Here is a 27933-nt window from a genome sequence, read left to right as displayed (position 1 = left end):
GACGGAGAGAACGGAGGGCCACGAGACACACGCACGCCGCTTCAGCCCCGGGTAGGACCGGGCGCCGTGCGGTGCTGTGGCAGGGACACAGAAGTAGGAAAACCCCACGCACGCTGACAGAGGGAGAGGGCTGTGAGACCCAGACTCACACACCGTGTGTGGGGAAACCGACCTCACACCTACGAGCGGCAGGCGCCGAGTTTTTTTAAACACTTCACACGGGCCAGAGGGAACTGAGGAGGTGCGCGCGGTGGTGGAGGAGAGCAGGCAGGTGGGGTGGTGGTGGAGGAGAGCAGGCAGGCGGGGTGGTAGTGGAGGAGAGCAGGCAGGCGGGGTGGTGGTGGAGGAGAGCAGGCAGGCGGGGTGGTGGTGGAGGAGAGCAGGCAGGCGGGGTGGTGGTGGAGGAGAGCAGGCAGGTGGGGTGGTGGTGGAGGAGAGCAGGCAGGTGGGGTGTCTACACAGCTCATCCACCCTTCAGGAACAAAGATGCAGCTGCAAAACTCTTTTCCCAGAGGCTCGCGGAGACGCAGAGACAGGGAGGAGACGCCGTGCTGCGCTACCCGTTAAATGGACACTGATGCTTCAGAGCGTCCTTCATGTGTTCAAATCAAAGGTTCATTATTTACTCTAAACACTGCTCATATCCTATATGACCCTGGGCCTTTGAATATCTTCATGAGATTCAAGACATTTGACATTAGGGAACTTCATTTGCTTAATTTTACATATTCACAAAAGCGCTTCGCTTTTGTGGGTTTTTATTAGATATTAATGGGGAAAAAAATTTGCGGGTCTTCACTTTTTCGCCGGTTGTCTGAATTCGAATTCGATCGTTGGAGAAAATATATATTTTATGATTTTTTTACATGATAAAATCCCAAAATGTTAAAAAATATATTATAAGTATTAATACACACAGGACACACTCTATGCGGGGTAAAGGTGGTGTTTAATAGGACAAAAGTCACCCACGCATCTCACCATTACTGTCCAGGTAACTCAGAGTAGACACAGCAGACCGGAGGCTATACTACAACTAGCTCACAGTCCCACACGCAGGATACACAACAAGAGCGCGCATGCGCAGTGGTACAGTACATATAAAACCACCGTTACAATCTTAGTTATCGTTGCTAAACTCTGAGGCAGCTGTCCCATATATGAAATAGGACAACACCTGTGATAATTGTTTTATACCAAGATGCACATTATGAGTAGGATATAAATGCTGTGTGTTCAACACTGTTATAAAGGGCACAGACTGTCATAAACCTGTTCACACTTACACCTTAAATCCCTTCAGTTACGAGGTAGCGCTGTCTACCATATCAGGAAGAATAATGGATCCTCCACTAAACACACACTGAATGGGTGCAGTAATCAATGGTATGATGTATGTGTGCATCAATAAAGGGATGAATGGATGTATATATGGATGCAAACGTACATACTTGATGAATGACGCATTATTGATCTGGTAAAATTGTATGCATCAATCTATGGTACCGTAAACAGGGTATTTGCTGAATGAAAAGCTCTAAGCATGATGGTTTAATGGATATTTCCTTGTTGTCAAGTCTAATCATGTAAATGACACACAAGCAAATCTTGGATCCATGTAGAGAAATACAACCTGCAGTTTGTAATATTTTCTAATTAGTACATAGATCATTACCAGACGTGGATGAAAATTAAACAATTTAGGTATATGAAAACTGTTGCATCTTGGGAGATGTCAAGACCACAAAGGGAGCTCAATCAGAAAGCACAGCACAAAGGCACAGCACCCTCTGCTGGACTCTTAAATGTACTGCACCTAAACTAAAGTCAATAACTCAACCCTATTTACCTAATCTGTAATTACATGAACATTTGTATGGAGCTTTTTCAGTGTCACCAAAACCTGAACCTGAAACCATTATTACTTGAAAAAAAAGTCTGTGAAATTAATTCAGGTAATTGGGAGACGCGTCTTTCTGTTAAATTTCCCTGTTTGGCGTGTACGTAGCATGTAAGCAGCATGAAAGTGACCACTGTACCACCCAGAAATGGCACTTTGTAGCAGCACATGATTGTGGCACTTAGTGTGTCCAGTGCTACTTGACTTTGGCCTCTGCTGACAGGCATCTAAAGACTCTTTTGAGTGACTCTGTGAATCAGCCACTTGCATAAATCATCCTGACGAGCCCCGAATCGCCATTTGTTGAAATGAAGATGGTTCATAACTTTTGTTTGAAAATTATGTTGAGTGAAAGATACTAGCCAACATCCAGCTAGACGGCTCTAAATTACTAGTTCAGAATACTGTTTAGCAATAACGTCGAATTCAGATTATAGGAGGGTACGTGAATCTACAGTGGTAGACCGTTAACGACAGCACTGTAAATTTAAAGGATTTATTATTATAGATTATGGTTATGAGTGAATGTTCCTCCATTAGCGTAATTAAACCACTGCGAGCGAGTGGCATCTCATTTGTAGGATTTGAGACGTCAGTGAATTGGTTATGTGTCACGGTGGGTCAGCCCAGACGCCACCAGAGGGCGCACACACTCACTCACTCACGAGCACGCACGACCACCTCATCACAGTACACACCCTCTCATTCCCGGACACTCCCACCATCACAATCACGCGAGTACTGACACCTGTCACTTAATCAGGTTTGGGCTGTATAAATCCCCACAAGTCGTGTTGTCCAGTGTTGTGCATTCAGCCTGTATCCTCACCTCACTATGTGGGATAATCTGCTCTGCACTTCAGACTTCTGCCTATTTGTGGACTTTCTGCTGTTCTTCATTCGTTTAAGTATTCCTTTGTGTTTGTCCTGCCAAGTGTCCTGAGTATTTGTGTTATTCTAAGTATGGATAATAAAGTCTTTCGCTCACAGCCTCTGCCTCCTGCTGTCTCTGTCCCGGTGTCACATTATGGAGGCAAACACATCACACATAGTTCTCACTGCCCTATGCATCGCCAAGAAAACAATCCTCATTAATAGGAAATCAGAAAAAGATCTGCATATTACCCATTATTACTTGATGACATTAGTCTGGAGGGAATGTCTGCTTCCTCTAAAAACCAGTTGGAGGAATTTAATGCTCTTTGGTTCCCACTGATCAGTTCCATTACTTAGTCGGGGTGGATGGCTGTGGTTTCGTCTCCCGGTGGCCTAGCAGGTAGCTGGGGATTGACCCTGGGGGGGGGGCTGCTTGTGTCAATGACTTCCTGGGGCTGGAGGGCTGCGGCTGTAGACCAGGGGTGTCTGTGTGCTTGTCCTGGTTGGTGGTGGTGGGGGGCTCGGGGGGGGGCGTTGCCTCTTAGACTTGGGTGTGGGGTGGGGGGTACGTGGTACAGATGTTTACCCCTATCCTGCTGGTACAGATGTTTACTCCTATCCTGCTGGTACAGATGTTTACCCCTATCCTGCTGGTACAGATGTTTACTCCTATCCTGCTGGTACAGATGTTTACTACTATCCTGCTGGTACAGATGTTTACTCCTATCCTGCTGGTAGAGATGTTTACTACGATCCTGCTGATACAGATGTTTACTCCTATCCTGCTGGTACAGATGTTTACTCCTATCCTGGTACAGATGTTTACTCCTATCCTGCTGGTACAGATGTTTACTCCTATCCTGGTACAGATGTTTACTCCTATCCTGCTGGTACAGATGTTTACTCCTATCCTGCTGGTACAGATACAGTTCATCAGTACACAGTTAAACAGCACTGAACATCCCCCTCTGTTTGGACTGATCTCTGATCAGTTCATCAATGAACAGACTGTAAAACACTCTTAGCTGGGCAGGTCTGTTCCTCCACTGTAATTTTGAACAGGAGGGGCCTCTGATCTGGGAGCTGCATTGTCACGTCTGGCTCCGCCTCTGTCCTCTTATTCTGGTGTCAGTGTTTTTCTGATCCCTCCTTGTGTGTAACCCCGCCCCTCATTAGCATTACCAGGTGTTTGTTCTTAGTTTTCCTTGGTTTGTCCAGTGTAGTCTGTTTACAGCTTCTTGTCTTCTACAGCTGTTTGGTGTAGCCTTTGTAAAATATTAAATATGAATAACTCACTGTCAGATTTGACCTTGGTCTATTTATATGACCCTGATTTTGGATTGTCCTTCACGACACCTCACTCTGTGTCACGTCCAGCTCCGCCCTCCTCCCTTGTCCCGCCTACTTTCCCCGTTTCCTTGGTTTCCCTCCTGTTTGTCACGCCCATGTCCTCAAGTGTTTTCACCTGCGTCTCGTTTCTCCTCCATGTGTCAAAGTATATTATCCCCTCTGTTTTAGCCTCTCGATGTCGGTCATTGTGTTTGCCATGTTTCCTGCATGAGCCTGTGTATGTTTCTCTCCGCGCTCAGTAGCCTGTGCTCTCCCTTCGTTTATCCCGTGTGCTGGTCTGGTTTGTTCTGTTTTGTCATCCCTGTTTTAGTTCTCTTATCTCTTTGCTGGTTTACTTTAGTTGTTCCTTGTTAGTTGTATTTTCCCTTCGCATATTGTTCCCCTCCCTGACTCTCTATTTTATGTGTTCTTCGTTCATATATTTCTCCCCGTCAATCTGTCCCCCTTAGTAGTTAAGACTCTGTTGTAGCCTTCGTCTCTCGCTTCTAAGTGTGTGCATTAATTCCCTGTGCATTCTAGTCTTCTTGTTCATCCAGTTGATTCAGTCCAATTTATGTTGTGGTTGTGTCATGCTTTAGTGATTGTTAGTTCATCCGTTGTCGTAAGTAAAGTAGTCCTTCCTGTGGTGTGTCTAAGTTTAAATATTTCTAGTATTGTGTTTAAGTGGTGTTTCATTTAGTGTGTTGCTTGGTTGCCATGTTGGCTATCTAATGTTTGATCTAGTGTCAGACATGAAAATGTGTCAGGGGTTAAAAGGGTGAGAAGAGGGGGGGGGGGGGGTGCTGCTGGTACAGTGACTGTTGACGGGGTGGTTGTTTCTATCTATCTATCTATCTATCTATCTATCTATCTATCTAACCAAAATTAGAACAATACTGAAAAGTATTGAACAATAAATAAAAAAGTGAACAATAATAATTGAACCATTGAACATAGAGATACTAAACATAATATATGTCAGACATGACATTCAGACACTGTCAGATTCAGATATAAAAAAAAAAGATTTAAATTTTGAGAGGTGCGAGTAAGAAGAGTAGTCCATTGAAACACAGAGTCTTCCCTGTTGACTTCTCTCACGGTAATGTCGCGCTGAAAAATATTGACCTGTCTTGACGGAGACAAGATCCGTAAACGCGAGAAGCTGCTTTCGCCATTCCGGATGGCTCAGTCAAAACCATTACGTCTTAATGAACCAATAAATAACATCAGCGGCGAAAATGAGTGTAAAAAATACCAGGGTTCACGTGTTTTTATTTTGTCACAAAAGGCTTCTAACATGGGCTAAAGCACAGGGTAGACTATCAAATGACAAGAGTTTGCAACTTCATCTTCAAGCTTTTCAGCCCTGGCGCGAATGTTATCCTCACACGTCCCTGGATTCACCAGTTAGAACTACAGACACTAGAAAAAAAATCTTGTTTCTTATTTTATGTCACCGCTAAATACACGGGGTTGACGCGAACTTAATAGGCCTATCTATCTACCTATTTATCACAGGAGCTTGTGGCTAGCTCTGACAGTGTTCAACGCTGTAGCGAACGGCAGTAACTTTGTTTTACCGGAAAATATGAAAACGATTGAAACCATTAATCACCCAATTAAATCCACTGGTAAATGTACGATCTGTTAAATGTAGTGGTAAATGTACGCTCCTCTGCCGTGTCCCGGTGTAGATATCACTAGGTCCTGCTTCACGTCCCGTTTAGCGTCACAACATGAATGAAGAACGTTCGTATAAACGCAATTTGGCCTCTATGATGGATCTGGGCGGAAATTGCTGGCCACTGTGTCATTGAAATTGCCGATTTCAGAAGTGCTCTATATGCTTATTAAGTCAATATGATAATATATATATATATATATATATATATATATATATAAAATATCTGCAGGACCCCCCCCTCCAAAAAAAAAAAAAACTCATCGGATCTACACGATTCGCGTAGGTCACCCTTTTCAACTTCAAAATGGCGAATTTCGCCGAAAGGTGACAGATTATCATGCCTGTAGTGTATATTCTTCTGTCCTTAGTTTTTCTCTCTTGTTCCTTTTGGTCTTTGTTTAATTTAATAAATCACATTGATACTTGCGTTTGCATCACACCCCCTTGATTCGTTACACTCTGTTCAGTACATGAATCCCCCTCATTGCTCCCAGACACCACAGGCGTTACATGCAGCTACACTGTTCTCAGATCAGAGAGGTGTCATTTATTTACAGTAGTTCTGTATGTTGTGCATGATACAACGTGTGTGTACTTGTAGCAGTCTGGCTGCATTCCTCACCTGTGAACCACTTACCTGTGACCCACTCTGGTGCTGTTATTCAGCACTGGGAGAGAGCCAGTATGATACTGATCTGTTAAAATATGGAGATAAACCTGAATCTGGAGTCTCCACCTCCTACAGAGTCATATGAGAAACTGAACAGGACAAACAGATTCAGATCAGAGTGAGAGAGACTGAGCAGATCATCATTTTATGAGACACATGAATCTATTTCAGAGGAACACGGTGAGTATGTGAGTCTGTGATAGATAATACAGACAGTAGTAATAGAACTCCTAGTGTTAGTGTAGTCAGACAGTAGTAATAGAACTCCTAGTGTTAGTGTAGTCAGACAGTAGTAATAGAACTCCTAGTGTTAGTGTAGTCAGACAGTAGTAATGGAACTCCTAGTGTTAGTGTAGTCAGACAGTAGTAATAAAACTCCTAGTGTTAGAGTAGTCAGACAGTAGTAATAGAACTCCTAGTGTTAGTGTAGTCAGACAGTAGTAATAGAACTCCGTGTTAGTGTAGTCAGAAAGTAGTAATAAAACTCCTAGTGTTAGAGTAGTCAGACAGTAGTAATAGAACTCCTAGTGTTAGTGTAGTCAGAAAGTAGTAATAGAACTCCTAGTGTTAGTGTAGTCAGACAGTAGTAATAGAACTCCTAATGTTAGTGTAGTCAGACAGTAGTAATAAAACTCCTAGTGTTAGTGTAGTCAGACAGTAGTAATAGAACTCCTAGTGTTAGTGTAGTCAGACAGTAGTAATAGAACTCCTAGTGTTAGTGTAGTCAGACAGTAGTAATAGAACTCCTAATGTTAGTGTAGTCAGAAAGTAGTAATAAAACTCCTAGTGTTAGTGTAGTCAGACAGTAGTAATAGAACTCCTAGTGTTAGTGTAGTCAGACAGTAGTAATAAAACTCCTAGTGTTAGTGTAGTCAGAAAGTAGTAATAAAACTCCTAGTGTTAGTGTAGTCAGACAGTAGTAATAAAACTCCTAATGTTAATCTGTTATATTGTGCTTTGGTGGTTGCAAATACAGTATATTCCAAAAGCGCACTAAGACTACACATATTAGACATGAAATAAAGATGTTTAAATAAATTATCTGTAGAGAATTTGTATTTACGGAAAACCTATATTCCCAATGTTATAATGCAGTATATACAGTATGATACAGTACAGAGTATATTCAGTATATACTGTATGATATAGTATGTACTTGTAACCAGTGGTGGACAGTAACTAAGTAAATGTAATTCGTTACTGTACTTAAGTAACATTTCCATGTATCTGTACTTTACTCAAGTACTTTTATTTGGTAAGACTTTATACTTTTACTTCACTACATTTCAAAGCGAAAATTTGTACTTTTCACTTCGTTACATTTACAGAAACATCTCGTTCCTTTTTCATTTTTAAATCAACGTTTTGTAACGTTGCATGCGCAACGGAGCGAGGAGACGGACACAATCGCTGAGATGAGCGAGATTTATTACGGGGAATACCATAAGCAGAGTCGAAAACACAGGCATGGGTCATAACAGGCAGGCAGTCCAGACATGAAATACGAACAGACATACTCGGGCAGATAAACCAACACGACGGGGAAACACGGAACAGGCAGGAATACTGGCAGCGGAAACAATACTCACAAAGGACCGGATAGAACAAAGCACAAGACACTAAGTAGACAAAATCACGGATGACACGACTGGGGAATGACGGGACTTATATACATAGAACCAAACTAGGGACAGGTGATGACAATGACACAGGGGCGTGGTAACAAATGAGGAATCATCAAAATAAACGAGCAGGGCGGGACAAACAGGCAGGGAACACAGACATGAGGGAACCCAGAGTGACAGCTACGAGAGGGGGCGTTGCCCTACGTGACAGAACCCCCCCTCAAAGCGTGCCACTCCGGGGCACGCAAGGGCAGACAGGACAGGGACACCGACTATGACAGGACAGGGAACTACGGCACACGGCGAGGGACAGGAACAGCAGACACAGGACAGACCAGAGGGGCAGGACCGGGCAGAACAGGACATGGGACCCGGGGCATGGCAGGGACAAAGACAGGGGACATGGAGACTGGCCAAGAGCTGGACAGGGACGTGGTACGACACGGGACACGGGGAGGCTGGACAGGGCCAGGGCGAGGCACAGGAGCAGGGCCAGACAGGACAGGACCGGGGACAGACACGGGAGTGGGGCCAGGGGACAGGGCAGAGGCACACACTGAGGCAAACACGGCTTGGACAACTGAGACCGGGACAGGAACAAAGTGGGTTATGACTTGGGGAACAGAGATGGGAACAGGGACAGAGAGGACACCACTAGACACCGACACAGGGACGGCCACAAGGACACGAACAGGCACACACACAGGAACAGGAACCAACACAAAACCAGGCACAGGACACGGGAGCAAGGGGAACATGGGAAACGAGACAGGATCACAGGGCAAAGCAGGAGGCACAAAAAGTCCAGGCCCTATAGAGGGCAGCACAGTCTCTGGGGACACAGGCGCGACTGGGCAGCGGGCAGCGGGCACAGGCGCGGCCGGGCGGCGACCAGCGGGAACTGGAGCCGGCAGACAGGCAGCGGGAACAGGCAGGGTCCGCTGGCGGGCAGCGGGAACAGGCAGGGTCCGCTGGCGGGCAGCGGGAACAGGCAGGGTCCGCTGGCGGGCAGCGGGAACAGGCAGGGTCCGCTGGCGGGCAGCGGGAACAGGCAGGGTCCGCTGGCGGGCAGCGGGAACAGGAGCCGGCGTGGACGACCTCTCCTGGGTCGCAGGGACAGGAACCGGCGTGGACGACCTCTCCTGGGTCGCAGGGACAGGAACCGGCGTGGACGACCTCTCCTGGGTCGCAGGGACAGGAACCGGCGTGGACGACCTCTCCTGGGTCGCAGGGACAGGAACCGGCGTGGACTGCTGATGGGCAGCGGGGACAGGAACAGGCATGGACTGCTGATGGGCAGCGGGGACAGGAACAGGCATGGACTGCTGATGGGCAGCGGGGACAGGAACAGGCACGAACTGCCTACGGGCTGCAGGGACAGGAACCGGCACGGACTGCCTACGGGCTGCAGGGACAGGAACCGGCACGGACTGCCTACGGGCAGCGGGGACAGGAACCTGGTGTGAGGAGATGCGGTCGGGGGGCGTGTGCGCCAAGCCGACGTCCTCGGGGGGCGTGTGCGCCAAGCCGACGTCCTCGGGGGGCGGAGCCACTATACTGACGTCATCGGGGGGCGTGTCCGCCAAGCCGACGTCCTCGGGGGGCGGAGCCACCATACTGACGTCATCGGGGGGCGTGTCCGCCAAGCCGACGTGGCTTGTACTCCCCCCCAAAAAATACATGGGGGTGTCCTGTGGAGTAGCCGGCGGGATCAGCGGTGTTAGGTCCTCCTCCTCAGTGTCCGGGTTGAGCCTGGAAGAACACACAGACACACACGCCCCTCGGTGGCTCTCTCTGCGATGGCTCCGCCTCCTCTGAGGCGTCGGGAGCTCGCAGCAGCCATTGAGAGCCGACCGAGGGGTAAGCCAAAGCTCGTCTGTGCATTCCCTCCGTCTGCCCGCTGCTTGTACCACAGGTTGCTCACCCCTGTCGCGTTCGTCAAGCAGGGCAGACTCACAGCGCTCAAAAGGAGTCTCGCCGCGAAAGCCAGTAGTGAGAGACTGCGCTTTCTTCGGTCTGCGACGAGACTTCCTTGTTCCCACAGCGCCAGGGGTATTCCTGTCTCCGGCTCGTTCGCGCTGTAACACATGAGAGTTAAACTGCACGGAAGCAGCCAACAACTCGCTACAGCGACTAAACTCACCGGAGTCTCGCTCTCTCGCTGTGTCCTCGTTTGATCCGTGATTACGTAACGTTGCATGCGCAACGGAGCGAGGAGACGGACACAATCGCTGAGATGAGCGAGATTTATTACGGGGAATACCATAAGCAGAGTCGAAAACACAGGCATGGGTCATAACAGGCAGGCAGTCCAGACATGAAATACGAACAGACATACTCGGGCAGATAAACCAACACGACGGGGAAACACGGAACAGGCAGGAATACTGGCAGCGGAAACAATACTCACAAAGGACCGGATAGAACAAAGCACAAGACACTAAGTAGACAAAATCACGGATGACACGACTGGGGAATGACGGGACTTATATACATAGAACCAAACTAGGGACAGGTGATGACAATGACACAGGGGCGTGGTAACAAATGAGGAATCATCAAAATAAACGAGCAGGGCGGGACAAACAGGCAGGGAACACAGACATGAGGGAACCCAGAGTGACAGCTACGAGAGGGGGCGTTGCCCTACGTGACACGTTTAATAAAATACCGAAAGGTAAAAGTGTACCATGTCACAGACTATAACCAATCAGCGCTCAGTAAGAGATTAAGATTTGTACGCTAAATGGCTGAGGATCTGACATGGCTGCAACAGATGTCTTCCCCCAACACCCCTGGCCTTATTTAGCCGAAGTGTTTGTATTCCTCGAAAAGAAGAATTATTCGCATTCCGAAGAACACATCGCTGTCATCATTTATGAACTCGCTGTCAAACTTGAAAAAACACATCGAAGTAAGTTCACCATTAGATTAGTAGGTTTATATACCCCGGTTAATTATATCACATTGAAGTACACTACATTTAACAGATGCTTTTATCCAAAGCAATGTGCTAGTACCCGAATTGCAATCTGTGGAGATGCTAAGCGCCAGTTTAACACAGGAGACTCCCACATCAAACGTTAAAGCCGGGGACACATACACGCGAATTTGGCCAAGCGAAGCGAACTTCGCAATTTATTCATATGAGGGAGGCGAAGGCAAGTAAATATGAGCGAAGCAAAATTATTAAAATTATTATTCAAATTATTATTATCAGGTTTGGGGGGCGGGGCGGCGGCATGTGTGTAAAATGTTGGCGGGGGGTGGCGGCGAGTGTAAATAGTTGGACACAAATTAAGTATTATGTCGCGATCGATCGCCAGTGGTTGGCGCCACAGCGAACTAGTAACTCATTGAATCATAGATGTAGATCAGAGGTAAATAAACTAGATTTTTTTTTCAGTGTGAGAAATCGGATGTATGTGAAGTGTAGTGCGAGTGAAAACGGTCTCTGGTAAAGACAGTCAATGCGTGTGTCTCACGCTCATTGCGTGAGAGTTGGCAACTCTGATTATTATTATATTAATTATTCGGCCAAGTTTAATATTATGAGTTCAGTTGGTAGGGCTGCACACAGTTCTAGTTCTAGGTGCTAGAGCTTCTTCCTTCCCTGTCCCGCCATGTGGTGGACAACGTAGAACCTCAGAAAAAGTCCCCCAAGCTAGGACTGAAGTGGCCAGTTCGAAATTATTGTTCTGTTTGGTGGTGAATTATGTTTTTATATAAAACTGTTTGTCCACTTGTCTACCTTTCTAGTGTGAATTATTAATATGGATAAAGTTTGGAGATGAATGTTGTGAGGATAATATAGGCTAGTTTTGTGTATTTTGTGTTTGCTAGGCAAATGTAAGGCACTGTTTCCTGTTCACCTTTTGATCGAGTAGGCCTAGGGGTTTTGATGTGACGCTAAGAAAAAAAAGGTTTTTACTTTTACTTTTAATACTTAAGTATTTTTGAAGGCAGATACTTTTGTACTTCTACTCAAGTAAAAAATTGAGGTGAATACTTTTACTTTTACTTGAGTAATATTCAATGCAAGGTAACTGTACTTTTACTCAAGTACATAATTGGTGTACTTCGTCCACCACTGCTTGTAACAGATGGCCCCGCCCCCTGCTCTATCACATTCTTGGTGTAACGAACCAACCAGGCAGACAAGGATCCAAATGTGGAATATAGTTGCTTTTATTAGAGACGTGAATACAGAACACCTGAATGGACGAATAACTCCGCTGAGCGTGTGTGGTGTATGGGTTAGTCGTAGTCGAGGTCAGGGCGTCCAGGGTCACGGCGGGTAGACAGAAGGATGAAAGTACAGTGGAACTAGGCTGGGAACGAGGTCTGGAACGAGAGCAGAGGTCGGTACACAGGAGGGACAGAACGCTTGGTATGTGGCATGGCAACAATACTTCACAACCCAGAAGTGAGAGGGGGAAGATTAAGTAGTTGTGAAAAGAGTGGAGTAACGAGCAGCAGGTGTACAGAATATTCCGGTATTTCTGTGTTTTCTTTGCCCACCTTAGTTCAGCCTCTCGTTCTAGTAATGAGGTTCACCTGTGTCTCGTTTTTGTCTTCACTTTATCGTGTATTTAAACCCCTCAATCTCACTCCAGCCTGGACGCTCATTGATTGTTGTTCTCCTGTTGCGTTTCCTCTGTTTGACAGTTTCCTGGACTCTTGCTTCCATATTTATTCCCTTTGTATTCTGGTTTGTGTTTTAGTCCCTCTCTGTCCTCTCTGTCAGTTTTGTGTTCTGTTTTCCTCTGTGTTGTTTAGTTCCTACAGCCTGGTGCCCCTTGTGTTCTTCAGTGAAGTCGGTAGATTAGGTAAGTCGTTAGATTTGTCCTGTTTCCCCTCTACGTTTTGTGCGCTTGTCTTGTGTGTTACTCTTAGTTTCAGTTTTTCCTTTATTCGTTGTCTCTACCTTTAGTCTGTTTCGGTGTTTGTTTGTCCTAATGTTTGATATGCTGCCTGGTGTCTGTTCCAATGTGTACTTGTCATCACTGATCACTGGTGTCTATCGTACTGTCTGTTAATTCTCTTCACGTGTTTGTACTGAAAGTTATTGTGTTTAGTGTTAATCTGGCTGGTTTGTATGTCACTATTTGTACTGAAAGTTATTGTGTTTAGTGTTAATCTGGCTGGTTTGTATGTCACTATTTGTACTGAAAGTTATTGTGTTTAGCGTTAATCTGGCTGGTTTGTATGTCACTATTTGTACTGAAAGTTATTCTGTTTAGTGTTAATCTGGCTGGTTTGTATGTCACTATTTGTACTGAAAGTTATTCTGTTTAGTGTTAATCCTGCTGGTTTGTATGTCACTGTGCCCTAAGCATCAGTGTAATTCTTCTTTACAGATTGGCTATGTGTCCCCTTGTGTCCCTTCAGTAGAGAAAGACTCTGAAAAGGCCAATAAACCCTTGTTCTCTCAGCTTTTGTGTTTCCCAACTTATCTGTATGTGGCTAGAACATTACAATACTGCATATACTCTGAACTGTATCATACTGTATCATACAGTATACACGCTATGATACAGTACAGAGTACATACAGAATATACAGTACAGAGTATATACAGTGGAGTATATAGAAGGAGGAGGAGCTAATGAGGAGTGTTATACCATCATCAATAGGGGAGGAGCTAATGAGGAGAGATATATCATCATCAGTAGGGGAGGAGCTAATGAGGAGAGATATACGATCATCAGTAGGGGAGGAGCTAATGAGGAGAGATATACCATCATCAGTAGGGGAGGAGCTAATGAGGAGAGATATACCATCATCAGTAGGGGAGGAGCTAATGAGGAGAGATATACGATCATCAGTAGGGGAGGAGCTAATGAGCAGAGTTATACCATCATCAGTAGGGGAGGAGCTAATGAGGAAAGATATAACATCATCAGTAGGGGAGGAGCTAATGAGGAGAGATATACCATCATCAGTAGGGGAGGAGCTAATGAGGAGAGATATACCATCATCAGTAGGGGAGGTGCTAATGAGGAGAGGTATACAATCATCAGTAGGGGAGGAGCTAATGAGGAGAGGTATACAATCATCAGTAGGGGAGGAGCTAATGAGGAGAGATATAACATCATTAGTAGGGGAGGAGCTAATGAGGAGAGATATAACATCATCATTAGGGGAGGAGCTAATGGAGTGGTAGACTGTCATCAGTAAATTTATTTACAAGTTCAGTTTTCTTTTCAATACTCCTAAATTGAAAAATTACTGGAAACATCATTTGATGGGATCTGAATTAATGTATTCATATGTGAAAGAACCTTTATTATGGGATTGAACTGTGTACTAATAATATGAACCTGCTCACAGCCAACCATCTACAAACTTATCCTGTATTTTTTAAATTATTTTATTCAAAAATTATTAAATTTTTCAAATAATAAAATATAATTTGCTGTTTGTTTACTATTTAATAATTGTTTAATAATGCTGACTGCAGATCTCAGTGAATAAACAAACTGTGAGACACACTGACCTGTGTCATACTCTGGGTGGTGCTATTTCACACATGTGAAACACTAACTTATTTAATGCCATCCTCATATGTTGATGTTTAGTGGTGTTGGTGAAGTAACGTCTGATTAGAAGATGGAGGGATCTACTCCAGTACAGACCAACATCACAGATCAGACCAACATCACAGCTCAAACAGGAGGGAACGTCTGTGCTCCTCAGATTCATGGGAATCAGATTAATGCACCAGTGACCTTTATATATGGAGGTAAGAGATGAATCTGAATTTTGAGATGATCAGAGACCACAGTTAATACTTATTTATAATTACTGGGTTTATATACATACGAAGGTCATGAATACAATTCTCACAGTTGTAAATCTTCTTTCTAAGATCATTATCAGCTGTTTGGTATCATTGATTAATCAGACTCCTGACTGTAATTCTACAAAATGTCTGACTTTGTGCAAGTGGACCTGGAAGAATTGAAGACACAGGGTGGTCACACAAATTTGATCTGATTTTATGACTGTAATGTCGGGGAGCTGGGAGGTGAACACAATATCTGAGAAGAACACGTTTTATTTACAGGGACTCCAGTAACATCTGGAAGCCCAGCTGTGCTGACAGGGAGAGGAGAGGGGTGGGGAGGCATTATGAACAAAATAACTAAACCCATGATGGAGACGAGATTAAAATATAACAGGAGAACTAACGGTAACAGTTGTACGCTAAACGGGAACTCGAAGAACATAAGAATACAAAACAACCACAAGACCAGAAACCAACAACCATTAAGACAGAATAGACATAAAGAATAAAACACTTGATACTACAAACACTAAAGCCAACAGAAAAACTAGTAATGATACACATACTCAACAAAACATGGACTAGGGAAGTTCAACCATAGAACAACATGGACACATGCACTAGCATTAACCAGAACATAGAACAACATGGACACATGCACTAGCACTAACCAGAACATAGAACAACATGGACACGTGCACTAGCACCAGTGTTGTATAAAGTATTCGAGACCCATACTTGAGTAAAAGTACAAGTACTCTATCAAAACATTGACTTGAGTAGAAGTTGAAGTGTTCTTTAAAAACTTTACTTAAGTAGAAGTACAGAAGTATTCAGCATTTTTTGTACTTAAGTATTGCAAGTAGTTTAGTCTAAAATTTATTACTCAAGTACTGAAAGTAAAAAGTACAAGTATTGTGTTTTGAATTAATTAAAGAAAGCCATCAAAGTTTGATTATCATTAGTTTTTATATATCACTTACAAATCAAAGATGTCAAAGATCACAAGTACAAGTGTTCTGTATGTACTTAAAAAACTGGGGTTAACACTTCGTACACAAAAAACAGATAACCTATGTCTTGCTATATCGTAGGTTTTACGCAGAAGTACAAATTCGCCTTAATTTAGCTGAGAAAACGAGGTGTATTTTGGACGTAAAATCCGTCTGTCGGATTCTAAGGGTGAGCCTACTGCCCTGCGTTTACCCTCATTAAATGCCCTTTCCCTATAAAAACACTACACTATAAGAATGGACACGATTAGTCAGTACGTCGCCTTTATTGCCAGCTAATGTTAAGTGAATTCTGCAGCACGCCATGAACATAATTAGGTTAGTTAGCTAAGATATCTAACCTAACTAGGGCTTACTGCGCTATTCTGCTGTTACCAAACACGGTACCATCTCTTTTAATGAGATAAAAAGCAAATTATTTGGAATATATGTGTATTTGTATAAATATGTAAATTAAGCTGAAGGTGCTGGAAAATACAGAAAATTGACCGTCAAAGTGCCGTACAAGTGCATGAATTCTACCTTGTAACTTCGCACGCACAAAAATCAAGAGGTGCACGACCTCGCGACGCGACCGCGCACGTGTGGTCAACGCGCATGGGCGGAGCCGCCGCGATTGCGTCATTTTTGCCGCGCGGACCCTTGCGGCAGTCACGACGTGTCGAGCGAACCTAAATTACGAAGCTCAAGTGTTCAGTGAAGGCAGCAGCAGAGTAAACGAGATGCGACCGGAGAATGCGCAGTTTTTTCATAAGACAGCCTGATCGCTTGACACGGTGACAGCGCCAGCTAACACGTTTATAATTGTAACGAGTAACTATATAGCACGTAAAAAAATGTATCGGAGTAAAAGTATTAAACAGAGGGAAAATATGTAGTGAAGTAAAAATGGAAGTAGGAGAAAAAAATAATACTCCAGTAAAGTACAGATACAGCATTTTAGTACTTAAGTACAGTAGCGAAGTAGTTCTACTTCGTTACTATACAACTCTGACTAGCACTAACCAGGCTGTGAGTGAGCACAAGAGTCTCAGATTTACATGAACATGAGAGCAAGTGAACTTACACCAAATGATACATGACAATAAACACATAGACCTACAAGGAAAGTCTCGAACATGCAGGGAATATAAACCCAACTACTCACACGGATAAACCAGGAACAACTGACAAAACTCAACATATGGCGGGAAAACAGAAGGTGTGACAAACAGAAGGAAAACGAAGGCAACCAAAACAACGGCGGAACTAAGAGAACACACACCACACAGGGGTAGAGGGCGGGGCCAGATGTGACACATGAAAACACCACACAGGGGTAGAGGGCGGGGCCAGACGTGACACATGAAAACACCACACAGGGGTAGAGGGCGGGGCCAGACGTGACACATGAAAACACCACACAGGGTTAGAGGGCGGGGCCAGACGTGATACATGAAAGCACCACACAGGGGTAGTGGGCGGGGCCAGACGTGACACATGAAAGCACCACACAGGGGTAGAGGGCGGGGCCAGACGTGACACATGAAAACACCACACAGGGGTAGAGGGCGGGGCCAGACGTGACACATGAAAACACCACACAGGGGTAGAGGGCGGGGCCAGACGTGACACATGAAAACACCACACAGGGTTAGAGGGCGGGGCCAGACGTGATACATGAAAGCACCACACAGGGGTAGTGGGCGGGGCCAGACGTGACACATGAAAGCACCACACAGGGGTAGAGGGCGGGGCCAGACGTGACACATGAAAGCACCACACAGGGGTAGAGGGCGGGGCCAGACGTGCCACATGAAAGCACCACACAGGGGTAGAGGGCGGGGCCAGACGTGACACATGAAAACACCACACAGGGGTAGAGGGCGGGGCCAGACGTGACACATGAAAACACCACACAGGGTTAGAGGGCGGGGCCAGACGTGATACATGAAAGCACCACACAGGGGTAGTGGGCGGGGCCAGACGTGACACATGAAAGCACCACACAGGGGTAGAGGGCGGGGCCAGATGTGACACATGAAAGCACCACACAGGGGTAGAGGGCGGGGCCAGACGTGACACATGAAAGCACCACACAGGGGTAGAGGGCGGGGCCAGACGTGACACATGAAAACACCACACAGGGGTAGAGGGCGGGGCCAGACGTGACACATGAAAGCACCACACAGGGGTAGAGGGCGGGGCCAGACGTGACACATGAAAACACCACACAGGGGTAGAGGGCGGGGCCAGACGTGACACATGAAAGCACCACAGGGGTAGAGGGCGGGGCCAGACGTGACACATGAAAGCACCACACAGGGGTAGAGGGCGGGGCCAGACGTGCCACATGAAAGCACCACACAGGGGTAGAGGGCGGGGCCAGACGTGACACATGAAAGGACCACACAGGGGTAGAGGGCGGGGCCAAACGTGCCACATGAAAGCACCACACAGGGGTAGAGGGCGGGGCCAGACGTGACACATGAAAGCACCACACAGGGGTAGAGGGCGGGGCCAGACGTGACACATGAAAACACCACACAGGGTTAGAGGGCGGGGCCAGACGTGACACATGAAAGCACCACACAGGGGTAGTGGGCGGGGCCAGACGTGACACATGAAAGCACCACACAGGGGTAGAGGGCGGGGCCAGATGTGACACATGAAAGCACCACAGGGGTAGAGGGCGGGGCCAGACGTGACACATGAAAGCACCACACAGAGGTAGAGGGCGGGGCCAGACGTGCCACATGAAAGCACCACACAGGGGTAGAGGGCGGGGCCAGATGTGACACATGAAAGCACCACACAGGGGTAGTGGGCTTGACTGATTCTTTTCATTAATTTTGTTAATTAACAAATAAACTATTAACACATCTATATTTAAAGCATTCTTACTTTGCATTTACCCCACACCTGCCCCAATCCTTATATAAACACACACACACTATATATATATATATATATATATATATATATATATATATATATATATATATAGAGTATAGTATATAAAAACAAATGAATACAGCAGTTCTCAGGCCAAATCCTCTTTTATACAAAGTTAATTATGTTAATAACGTTGGTATTTTCCACTGTTCTCTCCTCCAGTTCAGGAAAAGTCCAGTTCCAGCACCATCCCAGTTCAGACTGGAGGATCTTCAGGGAGTCCTGCACTCAGTGAAGGTCTGTTTATACATGTAACGTTTGGGCAAGGTAGGCTGGACACAAGTGTGGACTCTGAAGTAGTTTAATAACAAAACAACCAACACTGCACAGAATATACTGACATAAAACAAAGACAAACCAAACAGTGACCAAATACACCAACTAACACTAAAGGAGAACATTAATACACAGAACAGGGGAGACAAATACATTAAAGACATGGACCAGCAAGATTACAAACAGTATCAAAACTAGTGGAACTTACAATAATCCACAAAACAAAAGACTAAACACAGGACAAATACACTGAATAAAACACAGAACCAAACGAGACACACCTGAAAACAATGAGGAGGGGGCGGGGTTCAAGGTGGGGCATGAAGTCAGACACAATAAGGGACTTCAAAATAAAAGCACACAAAGAAGAGGGGTTGCCGTGGGGATCATGACAATACACATTACTGATTATGTAGTGAAGATCACATCTGAATATACACATCACTGATTATGTACTGAAGATCACATCTGAATATACACATCACTGATTATATAGTGAAGATCACATCTGAATATACACATCACTGATTATGTAGTGAAGATCACATCCGAATATACACATCACTGATTATGTAGTGAACATCACATCTGAATATACACATCACTGATTATGTACTGAAGATCACATCTGAATATCCACATCTCTGATATATTGAAGAAGATGCAAACACACAGGACACTTTACACCAGGGGTGTCCAGACTTTTTGTCCAGATTTGGTGAGGTGGACATGTGTGGTGGCCACACCCATTCAGCCTGGTATTCTGGGGAGGGGGACACAGTGTATAGTAAATCAAAATCGATTTTCGATTCAAAACGATTTTCGATTCAAAAAACGATTTGATTTATAAAAATCTGCTTCAGTTTATAAAATCTGCATGATCTACTACAGTCTGCTTTGCAAGACAGAATGATAAATACAGAAAATTAAGTGTCTTTCACATTTAATTAACAAAAATAAAGTGCTTTAGTAAAATAAAATGGTTTTTGTTGTTACCAAAATTCTTGAGCTTCATTTTGCGAGCTCTCAGGGCTGGCTCGGATGCAGTTCCCCCAGCCATTGCTAGGGGCACCAGAGTCAGTCCCAGACTAAACCGGCGTAACCATACACAGCCAGGTCCCTGCTTTCTCTGTGGTTGCTTATCGTTTAATGGTCTCGCCACCTCTCTCTGTTATGCTTTCTCTTTACTTATTCGAGTATCTATCTCCTGCGTCGCTTCCTGACCCATCTCAAGTTTTCCCAATCCTGTACTTCTTCCTATCCGTTTTGCCTTTATTTTTGGGAAGGGTTTTATTTTGCTGCAGCGTTTTTTTTCCAGTTACTTCTGCTGGCGTCCTTGGTTTCGTTTTTTTTAGTTACTGTTGTTATTTTGTTTCTTCCTCGAATCTCACTACGGTTGAGTTATTTTTCACGCGTTGTATTTTCCGCGTTGTTTTTTGTTTCTATTTTTACTCCGTACCCTCACGGTTTTGGTTTCTATTCTTTTGCGCGTTGAGTCTTCCGCGTTGTTTTGTTTGTTTGTTCTGGGTTGCTGTGCGCGTTTCCCTCTCGCTAATACATTTGATAAGTGTCAATTGTCTTGATCTTGCGAGCCGGCACTTGGGTCCACCCTTCTCTATATTATTTCTCACCCTTCTCTATATTAACGTTCCCGTGCTCACCGCGTACACACGCCTTACAAACGAGCTACTACCGTGTTTCCAGGGCCGGAGTGGGCCCCTTTTTCAGCCCGGGAGTTTCATGCCCAAATCCGGCCCAAAATTATTTTTCCCTCCCAATCGGCCCAAACTAGAGATTGATATGAGCCGGCCCATCGGGAATCCACCGGAATCTCCCGATTAGCCACTCCGGCTCTGCGTGCTTCCATCCAAACCTTTCGAAAAAATAATGCGCAATTTCCAAGTTTCGGCAGAAAAAAATGCGAATTAAGCCTTGTTTCCATTCATTACAGTTATGCGAATAAACTTTATATCACGTGAGAGGACGCCAAACAATAGTGGTTTTTACATCCATCTGGCAGTTACGCATTTTTGCACGTTGAGGTTTTGAAACATTTTTTTTAAAGTTAAATTCAATTTTTGCTCTCTCCAGAACTGCGAAAAACCCTTTTCCATCCAGTTTTTCCGAATTTTGGCGATGCGATAGTCTAACTTTTCCACCTCCTCCTAGCGTAAAAATCTTTTTGCGATATTTGGGGCTTTTTTTGAATTTTGGACTTTTTCCATCCAGCTTTTTTCATGCGCATTTTCAAAATGCGCAAAAACTCGGTGGATGGAAAACCCTCAGTTCGGTCTTCCCCGGCATTCGGTAAAAACCAAAATGAACCCATATTTTTGCCTTAAATGAAGACCGGACATGTTGAATATCTCTTTCCTCCATCTGTTTTAAAACTTTTCCGCACATGAGTGTGTCCCAGAATCTGCTGCGTAAAGTCTGCGTAAAGTTTTGTAATTACGTAATGCGAGACTTCACCATGACTTAAAATTGATTTTGGGACATTTAAAATCGATTCTGAATCGTAGTAAATGAGAATCGATTTTTGATATATGAATCGATTTTTTGGCACACCTCTATATAGTATAGTATAGGGGTGGGCGATATAATATTGTTCACAAAAATACCGGTACATTTCTTTATTCTATAGGATTTCGCTATATCGCGACATTATGACGCAAGGACGCAGGTTATGCGTGCAGCGCACAAAATAAACATGGCCAACAGCGGAGAGAGCAGCAGTGCTCACACTGTGAATGATTTAGTTCCTAAACGAGGAGCTACATCAGTAGTGTGGAAGTATTTCATGAACAGTTCACGTTCAAAGTTCACAATTTTAATTATGAACTAGTTCAAAGTTCAGTTCATTTTACTTTTTTTCGTGAGATATTCAAATACTTTTTTCACGGTTTGGCTGTTGCGCAATCAAGGGGCGGACACAAATGCGAAGTAGATAGTACAATCTCATTAGATTTTATTTCACATCTTACATTTACAGATGACACGCGAGTGGACCGCGAATGACGTGGCATGATGAATAGAGAACTAACGCTTAATACACTAAAAGGCAGCGGAAATTACAAGGGCACAAAACTAGACCAAACACAAGAGTACAACTAATTGTTACATACACTGACATGAACAAACACACAGGAAGCAAGTAACGGCCATACATGAACATGGAGTCTAACAGAACATACATGTATTGCCAGGTACGATATCACGTTAGAGAACACGGAGACCAAACATGAACTGAAAACCTAAAACACTACGAACCTGAAAATGGAACAGAGACTTTAACCATACACAAACATGAAGCTAATCAAAACCACGAATCACAGATAAGGCGTGAATACCGTGCACATCCAACTAGGAAATAAAGAAACTACAAGCTAGAAATCACTATACGTTCTTATACGTGCTATGCCTACCCCGCTCTGCTGCAATTCATCACGGGTAACGTCGTGCGGAAGCCAGTATGTTATTAACTAGCCAGTATGTTAACTATTCTCATGCGGACACTACGTTGCCCACAATGCATTGCGCACACAACGTCAAAACCATTTCTGTCTGGTGATGCATGATTTAAGCGGCACCAGCGAGAATACAGGAGGGAGGAACTTTCTCTCGTTGCGTTTCAAAATAGAAAACAGAAATCACTCAGTTTTCAATGGAAACAAATTCCAACGTTCATTTACAGTGATGTCTACCGTTCATGACACATAATGTGAAATAATTCACGTTCAAGTTATTAAAAAATGTGTTTCGTTCAGTTCAACGTTCACGAAAAAATGAGCGTGTTCAATGAACGTGTTCTTTTGAACTCGTTCACGCACAACACTGTGAATAGTGAATTTACTTGAGTTTCTCTTTTAACAACTTTCGCCCTGTCCTGCCACTCTTCTTCGCACAACTCATTTGGGACGTAGATTTGATTTATTACTGCCTCTTTGTTGTTACCTTTTGGGAAGAAAAAATATCGAGATATATATCGTATATCACCATTCACCTAAAAAATATCGAGATATTATTTTTGCTCCATATCGCCCAGCCTTAGTATAGTATAGTATAGTATACAATGCCATCTTCTGGTGAAATATAAAATGCTACGGTCAACAGAGGCTGTGGGCTGGAAAATTTGAACGTGACCCACACTTTGGACAAAATCACACAGGACAGTGACACAATCACACAGGAGAGCAGAGCAAGCTTGAACAAAATCCTGGTGAGGACTTTTACTTTCTGAACTTGGATTATACAACTCTGCAGGAGAGTGCAATCACACAGGACACTGACACAATCACACAGGAGAGTGCAATCACACAGGAGACTGACAGCTACACAATCACACAGGAGACTGCAATCAATCTTGCATAATCATAGTCTATATACAGGAGTGGCCAACCCGCGGCTCCCCAGCCGGTCCGCGGGCTCACCTGCACAAATGGGGCGACACACTGCTACATTTTCGTGGTGCGCGGTTTGTTTACAAGCCTAGCGAGCCGCTAATACTTTTAAAACCGGCGTAGTGGAAAACACGAATTTGACTGTCTTCACAGCTAATAATTACACTCGCCAACACACAACAAATTACACTCACCACTCATGATGTGGCTCTTTGCCATAACAAAGTAAACAAAATGGCTCTTGGTCTCTGACGGGTTGGCCACCCCTGTCTATATAGATGCACTGTACAATATACTATATTGTTACGACCTATCTAGGCTCTAGGCCGTAACAGGGGAGTGAAGGGGTGGAATATGGATGACACAGTGATCCAAGAAGATGTAAAGTATTGGTGTATTTACAAATTTTCACAAACAGAATATATTTACAGGACAAAGTGTACACAGGTACAAACGTCAGAAGTGACCCAGGCCAAAAGAACTAACAAAAACCATACTAGAAAGAAACAGACATAATTATACTAACAGGGTGAAACAAAAGACAACACTACTCTGACTTCCTATATACAAAACAGATACAAACCCACAACCCAAACAAAATGGCAGCCACTTCCTACTCACCGTGTGCACACACAAACCACCAATATACATATATCTATATACACAACTCTATACAGTTATATTAAAGGAGCACGCAAATCCAAATCCAAATCACAAGGTCATACACAGTATCTCAATATCTCAAAGTTCACAATCTCTACAAGGTCGGCAAGGCTGAATCGCCACGGGGATCCTCTCATTTCCTCCTTATATACCAGGAAGCCGAGGGCGGAGACTTCATGTTCCCAGGGACATCAGGGATTCCTGGAGTGGAACATGGACTGGACTCCCTGTAACAGATAGGCACAAACACAAACTGCTCTGGTTTGTGAATCTAATTTGGAACCATTTGTTGTATTTCCACCAATAAAAAGGTTCTGGAACTGTAGATGTTTGATCCCAGCTGGGCGTGGGGAATGATTACAGACACGCCCATAACCTCAACCCCAAAACTCCTATTGAGGGATCAAATCATCACCCTCAGGGTGACCAAACCAGTGTGATACCAGTACAGAGAACCTAAACAACTAAAGATGTCAGTGGAAAGGGCTGACATGATTAAAACTGCTAAAAACGTCTCTTCCAACCAAGGAAGAATGATGAGAACTCAAGAGTGTGAAGACAGAACTCAAGACTGTAGAGAGGAGGAATAGAGGAGACTCAGCAGACAGCCCTTAAGATCTCTTTAACTAACACGGACCACCAGGGGGCCTGTGAGCTGCACTCCAGTGGGCTGGGTGACAGGTGTGGCTGATCTGTGTCTCCCTCTGGAGGCCAAAAATGGCTTAGCCCCAGCTGAGCTGTTGCATGTTACAAGCAATTTTGGATCAGACATCTTTGATTAGCATAGAAACACTTTAGTAAATCTGACTGGTTTGCATTATCTGACTGAGAAACAATAGACAAACAGTACACTGTTCATACTTAATCTTCATAATAAAACACATTTGTTGAAGTATTTTACAGCCATTAGCACATACTGTTTAATCATATATCAATAAAAATAATTTAGAAGAGCCTTCAGCATTTAAATGCTCGTAGAAGAATTATTTGTGAGAACATTATAGTTGCCACATTTCATGTCAATTGTGATTTGCACCGCAATCGAAATCTGTCTTCCGCAGTTACCCATCTGTGCAGTTAGAACACACACACACACACACACACACACACACACACACACACACACACACACACACACACACACACTAGTGATTACTAGGGGGCTGTGGTGCACACATGTCCAGAGCGGTGGGCAGCCCTAGCCCAGCACCCAGGGAGCAGTTGGGGTTAGGTGTCTTGCTCAAGTCATGGCGTCAGGCCTGGGAATCAAACCCACGACCCTCTGGTCACAACCCACAATTCCCTAACCACCAGACCATGACCATATAGATTATTGATCTTGATGTCAAATAAATACATTTTTGCTATTTACTATCAGCATATCTGAAGGTGGCATAGTTCATGTGGGTTTAGTGCAAACAAATAAAATTACTGTCATCATGTGTTTCTGTTGTTTTAGAGATGATCTCTGGATATCAGCAAAAGCTCAAACGCAAACTACTGGAGAAATATAAAAAAATTAAAGGAATTTCAGATCATGGAAGCTCAATTCTTCTGAATGAGATCTTCACAGAGCTCTACATCACAGAGGGAGGGAGTGGAGACGTCAATAATGAACATGAGGTGAGACAGATTGAGACAGCATCCAGGAGACCAGCAACACAGGAGACACCCATCAAATGTAATGACCTCTTTAAAGACAAACCCATCAGAACAGTGCTGACTAAAGGAGTTGCTGGAATTGGTAAAACAGTCTCTGTGCAGAAGTTCATTCTGGACTGGGCTGAAGGAAGAGCCAATCAGGACGTCCACTTCATATTTCCACTTCCTTTTAGGGAGCTGAATCTGATGAAGGAGAAAAAGTTCAATCTGATGGATTTGCTTCATCACTTTTTCCCAGAAACAAAAACATTACAGTTAATAGACTGTGATGCTTATAAAGTCATTTTTATCTTTGATGGTCTGGATGAGTGTCGACTTCCTCTAGATTTCCATAACAATGAGAGCTTATCAGACATAACGAAGTCGACCTCAGTGGATGTGCTGCTGACAAACCTCATCATGAGGAATCTGCTTCTCTCTGCTCTCCTCTGGATAACCTCTCGACCAGCAGCAGCCAATCAGATCCCTCCTGAGTGTATTGACCAGGTAACAGAGGTACGAGGGTTCAGTGGCCCTCAGAAAGAGGAGTACTTCAGGAAGAGAATCAGTGATCAAATCCTGGCCAATAAAATCATCTCACACATGAAGTCATCAAGAAGTCTCTACATCATGTGCCACATTCCAGTCTTCTGTTGGATTGCAGCCACTGTTCTAGAGAGCATGTTGGGTGAAGCAGAGAGTGGAGAGATCCCCAAGACTCTGACTCAGATGTTCACACACTTCCTGATCTTTAACATCAAATACAAGGACAGAAAGTACCATGGAAAAACTGACACTGATCTTCACCAGACTAGAAATATTGTTCTGGCACTGGGAAAACTGGCTTTCCAACAGCTGGAAAAGGGCAACCTGATCTTCTATGAGGAAGACCTGAGAGAGTGTGGCATTGATGTCAAAGAAGTGTCCGTGTACTCAGGAGTGTGTACACAGATCTTCAGAAAGGAGTTTGAACTGGAGAATGTGTTCAGCTTTGTACATCTGAGTGTTCAGGAGTTTCTGGCTGCTTTATATGCATTTCTCTCTTTCATCTCCAACAACACAAATGTGTTGAAACAGAAAAAATATACATTCTTTAAAAGATCAACAATGTCTGACTTCCTTAAGAACGCAGTGGACAAGGCCTTACAGAGTAAGAATGGACACCTGGACCTTTTCCTCCGCTTCCTTCTGGGTCTCTCACTGGAGTCCAATCAGACTCTCTTACGAGGTCTACTGACACAGACAGGAAGCAGCTCTCACAGCACAGAGGAAACAGTCAAGTACATCAAGAAGAAGATCAGGAAGAAGCTCTCTCCAGAGAAATCCATCAATCTGTTCCACTGTCTGAATGAACTGAATGATCATTCTCTAGTGCAGGAAGTTCAAACATACCTGAACGGAGGAGATTACAATAATCTCCGTGGAGCTAAACTCTCTCCTGCTCAGTGGTCAGCTGTGGTGTTTGTGTTGCTGAACTCAGAAGAGGAGCTAGATGAGTTTGTCCTGAGTAAATATGAACCATCAGAGAAATGTCTACTGAGACTGATGCCAGTGGTCACAGCATCCAGAAAAGCTGAGTGAGTATTTTTATAAACACATTACAGCACTGGGGGGAGTTTCCCAAAAGCATCATAGAATCAGTACAAAATCATAATAAGACTTGTAACACTGTAGGGAGTTTCTGTACTGGGGTGATTGATCCCTCCCACCAACAATTGAAACAGATAAATTAGAAATAATAATGTGTTGGTGTAAGGTCATGAATATGCATAACCAATTTAATACAATTACTGACTTTAGCATCTACATTACATGATGTTATCTGAACAACAGAGATTCACACACATTTCCTATAACACAAGACTGATTAGCATAACACAACTGCACATTACAACTGGTTATATGAGACAATACATGTTAGACATGACAGAAATGCAGCATACAGTGTACAACCTGAATGTTACCTAATAGATGGACAGAAGGGGAAAGTAAAAGTGAGAGAGAGGGAAAAAGAGAAAGAGAGAGGGGGAGAGAGGTGGGGGATTGAGAGGGAGGGAGAGAGAGAAACTACACAACACAAACTCCAATGCTATTTGACCCTAAATTGAGACTACACATTAGTGACCTAC

At 44.2% G+C, this 27933-nt stretch overlaps 1 protein-coding gene across 1 annotated transcript in view; it reads left to right on the top strand.

Annotated features, from left to right (window-relative positions):
• The first annotated feature begins 11371 nt into the window (after nucleotides 1-11371).
• The window catches only part of LOC143491514 (NACHT, LRR and PYD domains-containing protein 3-like), a 189672-nt gene continuing 173110 nt past the window's right edge, over nucleotides 11372-27933 (top strand). The window contains exons 1-5 of the mRNA XM_076990596.1: nucleotides 11372-12477; nucleotides 12867-12916; nucleotides 14669-14832; nucleotides 18987-19061; nucleotides 25623-27381. Coding sequence (XP_076846711.1) covers nucleotides 14700-14832; nucleotides 18987-19061; nucleotides 25623-27381 — 1967 coding nt within the window. The 5' untranslated portion in view covers nucleotides 11372-12477; nucleotides 12867-12916; nucleotides 14669-14699. The remainder of the gene's footprint in view (nucleotides 12478-12866; nucleotides 12917-14668; nucleotides 14833-18986; nucleotides 19062-25622; nucleotides 27382-27933) is intronic.

Source organism: Brachyhypopomus gauderio, unplaced genomic scaffold (genome assembly GCF_052324685.1).
Source record: "Brachyhypopomus gauderio isolate BG-103 unplaced genomic scaffold, BGAUD_0.2 sc76, whole genome shotgun sequence".
In the NCBI taxonomy this organism is placed as follows: Eukaryota; Metazoa; Chordata; class Actinopteri; order Gymnotiformes; family Hypopomidae; genus Brachyhypopomus; species Brachyhypopomus gauderio.
This window is presented reverse-complemented; position numbering and strand designations above follow the sequence as displayed.